Source organism: Zea mays, chromosome 5 (assembly GCF_902167145.1).
Source record: "Zea mays cultivar B73 chromosome 5, Zm-B73-REFERENCE-NAM-5.0, whole genome shotgun sequence".
Classification (NCBI taxonomy): Eukaryota; Viridiplantae; Streptophyta; class Magnoliopsida; order Poales; family Poaceae; genus Zea; species Zea mays.
In genome coordinates, this window is record NC_050100.1 from 25,839,040 (window position 1) to 25,845,690 (window position 6,651).

The following is a 6,651-nucleotide window of genomic DNA, read 5'->3' on the forward strand; positions in this document are numbered from 1 at the left end:
GACGGGACGGCGCTCGCGTAAGGCCGCTTGCTCCCTCCCGCGTGGACGCTTGTAACCCCCTACTGCAAGCGCACCCGACCTGGGCGCGGGACAAACACGAAGGCCACGGGTTTCCCCTTTTACGCCTGTCTCCCTCCGGCTTCTTCCCCCTTCGCGCTCCGTCTCGCGCCGACCCATCTGGGCTGGGGCACGCGGCGACAATTTACTCGTCGGTCCAGGGACCCCTCGGGTTCGAAACGCCGACACCTAACACTGCGGGTTCTGTTTTATAGACGCTCGGACCTGGTCCGGCTCGACCGGATTGCACCGTCGGACCTGGACTTCCTCTAGTTATTCAAAGCTCAGATCTCTTAATCTATATATATATATATATATATATATATATATATATATATATATATATATATATATATATATATATATATATATATATATATATATATATATATATATATATATATATATATATATATATATATATATGAGAAAATATCTTTTAAGAGTCTATAAAAGATGGATAGGAAAAAAGATGTAGAAGATATTGCGTTGGAGATAACCTTAATACTCGTGTGTTCATGAAATGGTAACTAAATTATTTCTGTTTATAAGCTCCCAGTGCATCATATGAACTAGAAAAATAGGATTCATGTGCTTGTTAAAGAGTAACCAAATTATCTGTGTTTATAAGTTCTTAGTGCATCATAGGAACTAGATAAATAAGATTTTTTTATCTTTTGTATATTTACAGTAATTCTTATTATTGTAGCTTACTTTTTAATCCGGAGAGGTCCTGCAACGTTTATATCTATTTGCACGAATAGTTCGACGGATTTTAATTGTTAATTCATAGAGTTTGATAAGCATGTCTTAGAATGACAAGCAAATAGAATCTCCAATAGTGAAAAATAGAAAATCTATATGAGAAAACATAAGCAAACGGTCTTCTGCCAGAGGTCATGAGGATTGGATGAGATTAATGGAAATTAAATTTCTTTCTATTTAATTTTAAATAGACTATAATTAAATCCCCTCCTATTCTTTTCAATCCATTTCTAACTAAACAAGTGCTAAGTCCTTAGTCCTCCGAGTACTTTTTACTAGCAAGGGTGGCAACAGACATCCTTCGGAAATCTATAGTCTCAACACTAACTTATTTTATAAAAAAAATTAACGCATTAATATTTATATATCTAAATAGATACCTCGAGGCTATGTTGGTTTCAATCCTAATTCATATGGATTGAAAGAGATTAAGTAAGTTTTAATCACTAGAAACTTAAAATCTATCTTATCTCAGTTCATATCAATCCCTCCGATCCAAATAGAATGAAAATAACCAAACCAATCCTGAAAAATAATTATTCTTTTACATACCTCAGAGGAATTTGTTGCTTATGTTACGTACACGCTCTGCAGAGTTGAGCGGGAAATTGGTTGTACTTTATTTATGGTTATACAAGACTTTATTTTCGTTTTATGACAACTCACGGGGGGAGGGGGATCATCACACGTCAATGGCATATTGATATATTTGATCCTCTTTTTTCGAGACATTAATCTAGTAAGTTAGCCAAACGTACGGTAGGTGATTCTTTTTCTGTTTAGAGGATGTTTGGTTTCTAAAAACTAATTTTTAGTCCATTCATTTTATTCTATCTTCGTAACTAAATTGTTAAATATGAAAAATAAAACTCGTTAACGTAGAGACTAAAATAAAATAAAATAGAAGGACTAAAAATTAGTCATTAAAACCAAACACCCTTTGAGAAATGTTTCTGGAAATAATCTGAATCTGAAATATTTTTTAGAACATGCAGGTCCCTATCCTAGTTTACTTTCGTGTACAGTGAGAATGGAAATGGATTGAAGTGTGTCATTCTGTGCTGGGAACATTTGAGTAGCTGGATACAAAAAACATTGGAGAACTTGTACTGAACTACTGACAGAAGAAATTATTCACGTGCCATGTCCTCAAGAAAAATCTGAATCTGCTAAATGCCGACAAAGTAAAGAAGCTCGAAAGGCATTTGCTGTCCTCTTATTAGCAGAAAATTAAATATGCAAAGCAAAGCAGAAGCCTAGAGAGTAGAGATACATACAGTCCACTGCCCAAACCATCACGTCGCAGTAGCACATATTTTACACGTTTGTACTCACTTTCTGTCTTGGCTTGGCACTCTGACACGGGCGCACCACACGTCGACTACTCGACTGAGAGTGAGACCAACTAATGAGCATGTCCTAGGTAGGAAAAACTGTCGCCGGCTGCCGGCGCCGGCCACGGTGGGCATCACGCCAAGCCGACGAGCTTCTCGCTGATCTCCCAGAGCTTCTTGGCCTTGTCGGCGTCGCTGGCCTCCTCAGAGAGCTGGTTCTCGAAGGACGCGGAGTTCTTGTTCCAGCTCCAGTACACGCCGGACTTGGTCAGGCTGGGGTCGCTCACCACCTGCGCCAGCCGCTTCCCGGCCTCCTCCTCGGAGACGTACCCCTTGGTGATGTACTTCTGGAACGGCGGGAAGAGCAGGCGGAACAGCGGGATGTGCTCGCGGAACAGGCCCGTGGTGGCGATGCAGCCCGGGTAGAGCGACGCGAAGGTCACGCCCGTCTCCTCGTGGTACCGGCGGTGGAACTCCTGCATCGTCAGCATGTTGCACACCTTGCTGTCCTTGTATGCCTTGGCGCCGTCGAACTCCCCGCCGTCGATCATCACCGAGCTGCCAACGCCGTTGAGGCCGCCGGCGAGGCCGCGCAGGTCGCCCAGGTTCGCCTTCGGGGGCACGTTCCCCGCCAGCGTGTTCGTGTTCCCTGCTCGATCAGCCAATGCGCAGCTCAGACCACCAGTGACAGGAGTCCAGATCCATAAGGCAGAGTACGACAGCGCGGCACTATCAGTCTATCTTATCGATCAGCACGTACCGGTGATGGAGCCGACGATGATGAGGCGCTTAGAGGGGTAGTCGGAGGACTGGAGGTCGCTGAGGAGCTCGCGGGCGAGGAGGAAATGGCCGAGGTGGTTGACGCCGACGCTCATCTCGAAGCCGTCGGCGGTGTAGGACGGCTCCTTGGCGGTGGGCTGGTACACGGCGGCGTTGCAGACCACCACGTCGATGGGCATCTCCAGCTGGCGCACGTTCCTGACGAACTGGCGGACGCTGTCCAGGGAGGCGAGGTCCAGGTGCACGACGGTGAAGCTGTCCTTGTCCATGCCGGCCGCCTTGGCCGCGCGCGACGCCTTGAGGAAGTCGCGGCAGGCCATGATGACGTGCCACTTGCCTGTCTCCGCGAGGGCCTTCGCCGTGGCGAGGCCGAGGCCGGACGACGCGCCGGTGATGACCGCCGTGCCCTTGCGGAGGGTCTTCTTGCCAGACGGCGACGCGGGGGTCACTGACGGGGAGGACACCGCTGCCGTCTGCGCGCGGATGTCCGCCGACCTGCTCACCCTCTGCAGGTTTTGGATGTGTATTTTTTTTAGTTACAGACTTACAGTGACATCAAGCATCAGACAGGGAACCAGTGACAAACAATGTACAACCTACAATGGCTAGGCTAGCGACATCTGAAGTGGTAAAATTAAGTGATGATCCTAGAATGCCTGATTGCCGGCTTCGGATTAAAGTCAGTTGCAGCTGCAACTACAACCGTCTGAATAGACTTTAATCAACAGCCTTTGTAAAAGCAGTAGAAGCCAATACAGATTAAAACCAAACGAACAGTGTCATGTCATGACACAACCTAAATTCAACTTTTATCTTTCCCTTAAAAAACACCAACTTTGAGGCTCAAGTGTCCAGTTGACCACAGAGCTGCCTCATTAACATGATCTACTGCGTACAAAGTACTCCATTGCTTAATTTGGCATTAGGAGTAGCAATTACGAGTTATACATGTGATGCTGGGAAGAAAATGTCCCTTTAAGCCTAGTTTAAAATTTTAAATCCGCTCTGGATTCCCGGGATTGAGAGAAAAATAAGCTAATTTTCTCCTCGATCTCTAAAAATTCCAAAAAGGATTTCAGTTTCCAAAATAACCCTAACTATCCAGTCAAGACTTTCCATGGCTTTCAGCCTTGTACTTGGAATAGAGAAAGTCAGTAAGACACTGAACTTGAAGACAGACAATTCTAGCCAGCCAAATGATGTCCAAGGTTTCAGTAGGCAAAGACTACTATCCGCTCCCTATCCCTATCCACGTTTGGCACAACTCAGCTTTACTAATGAAGCTGTTTTTTTTATATATTTCAGCTCCTTGCTTGAAAGATTTAAAAAAACTCTTTTGGAGATCTGTTTAGCAAAACAGCTAGCTACAGCCTACAGGACCGACAAGTGCATGGAGAATGTGCGAAAAATTATTATTTTCAGCTTCATACCACACCATTTCAACATAGGAGCACGATTTAAGGAGCTTCGTAAGAAGACGGAAGGTAATATATAAGCAGTAGCCTTAGTCCAAATACCACGGTGCGTAGGCCCAGAGCGGTGGTGTCCAGCTTGAGGCCATCCGCCGCGAGACGAACACCCAAGAACGACGCCGAGTCCTTCACCGACCCCTGCACACAGCATCAACATTGCAACCGCAACTTACCAGAGCCGCCACTTGGCAGCTCGGACACTGAAGCTGAGCGCGAATCGAAAGAACAGCACGGTGCTCGCTGGAAAACGCAGAACTGCGCCGCTCACCTCCTTGCGCGCGGAGAGGGCCGAGGGGAGAAAGGACGTCGCCGCCTGGAGCGCCATGTCGAGCAGCGAACGCAAGAGACTGCCTCGGGGGAGAGTGGACGGCACGAGCTGTGAGCAGCCTGAAGACTGAGGATTTGGCTGGGTTCTTCTTCTTCCTCTCCTCTCCGCGGGGGGATGCGAAAGCGAGGCACGGCACCGCGGGAGTTTATTCGGCCGTGACCGTGAGCGGTGAGCCGGTGGCGATAACGCGATAGGGTGGGGTGGGGTGGGGTTCGCCACGCGGCGCCGACCTGGCACAAGCCCGGCCAATGGGAGCTTGGTGGCTTGGATTTCCCTGCCCCAGGCCGGTCCCACCCTGGGGATGGATAGTTAGATAGGATACTTTCGGTAATTAGCAGGCTTTGATATTTTTTTTGTCTCCTCGCACGGACGGGATCGGTCGCTGTTGCCTCGACCTCGGCACACATCTCGAGCGTGAGGGCATCCATCACTGTTTTCTTAATATTTCTCCCTTTATATAACCATAATTGCAACGACATTTAAATTATTAAATAAAATATTAATATATAATGATTATATAAAAACGAGTGCCACATATATTATCGATCTCAATATCTCATAAATTCTTTGACACAAACAATACAGAACTAAATTGATAAAAATCAAATTATACCACAACGTGAATATCAGAAAAAAAATAAAGTCTAAAAAGTGAGTAGATTGTTCATACATTATGACGACATAGATCATATAAGAAAGAAGCAAGTTCTACCTATATAAGCTATATAGTACTTTCTGTCGATATAAACTGAGGGTAATTATTCTGAACAAATTTCTAGAACCACAATGGCAGAGCTATGCATCAGTGCAAAGAAAAGAATATATAAGATAAACAATGCACACACCCAACACCGAATAAAATTAGAAAGCAAACTAACTTAAATTATTGGAAGAAGGGACAGATTTTATTTGTCAAGACACAGGACAAAGGCCACCCCTCCACTCTTTGCTAGTGCGCTAAACATAAAGCTACTGGTTAGCATCGTGAACCAACAAACTTCAGCCAAACCAACAAACCAAAACAGCTACCACAAACAACACAACATCAAGGGTGCAAAAACAGGCTAATACATCAAGAAGTTGACCGCTTAATTACTTAAGCCAGTTGCTTATCAGCAAATCTTCGTACAACACTTAAACCATGTTTGGGACAGCTCCAGCTCCAAAAAAATTAGTAGATTTATTGGAGCAAGTTATTAGGTGCTACGGAAAATCGTGAAGCTGGAGATGTAAGTCTTTAAAAGATATTTAAATAAACCATTTATTTATTATTTAGATTAGAAATGTTTTTAAAACTATTTTAAATTGATATTATAGACTACAACTCTAGACTGAAGCTAGAACCTGAAACCATCACAAACACCCCTTAGGTTTATAGAAACACATATAACATTGATCTTATATACTACACATATCTGGGAACTCAGGACTGGTAGATATCAAGAGAGTCCTGACCATTGTGATCCAGATACTTTCATCTAAAACTCTACCAACCTATAATAACAATCAGGAAGCTCGCTTTTACGTGCAATAAAACCATTACCATGGTAAAAGCTACAAGCCTACAACTACATCATTAATTTTCATTAAAATAAAATGGGAAAGAAAATGAAAATCTATTACGAGCCCTCAAACAATGGTTACATGTGGGTTTGTATCCATGCAACTTTTCCAAAATTTGAGCTTATTCATGAGAACAAGCGTCAGGAACTGCTCTTGTATTATACCAACACCACAATCTAACAAGATGCGGAATAAGGGAATGCACCAAAGTTTAGACATGCACCAGCTTATTTGTTTATGATAGCACTAGTCATATTTATTTAAATTAGGTAACAACACACAGGATGACATGCCACTTCTGAGTACCCACTTCACTAAATCTATGGATGCAATGTGCAGATAGATTAAATTT

At 44.1% G+C, this 6,651-nt stretch overlaps 1 protein-coding gene across 3 annotated transcripts; it reads right to left on the reverse strand.

Moving 5' to 3' along the window:
- Positions 1–1,776: 1,776 nt before the first annotated feature.
- On the reverse strand, positions 1,777–4,891 carry LOC100381341 (protochlorophyllide reductase B). Of its 3 annotated transcripts, NM_001174209.2 has the most exons (4): positions 4,677–4,891; positions 4,454–4,546; positions 2,917–3,442; positions 1,777–2,805 (listed from the first exon to the last, which is right to left on the reverse strand). In NM_001174209.2, the coding sequence occupies exons 1-4, from the start codon at positions 4,731–4,733 to the stop codon at positions 2,291–2,293; spliced, it is 1,191 nt and encodes a 396-aa protein (NP_001167680.1). In that variant the 5' UTR covers positions 4,734–4,891; the 3' UTR covers positions 1,777–2,290. The 3 variants fall into 3 exon arrangements, with proteins under 3 accessions (NP_001167680.1, NP_001401273.1, NP_001401274.1); NM_001414344.1 differs by lacking the exon at positions 4,454–4,546; NM_001414345.1 differs by having other exon boundaries at positions 4,454–4,891.
- Positions 4,892–6,651: the final 1,760 nt, after the last annotated feature.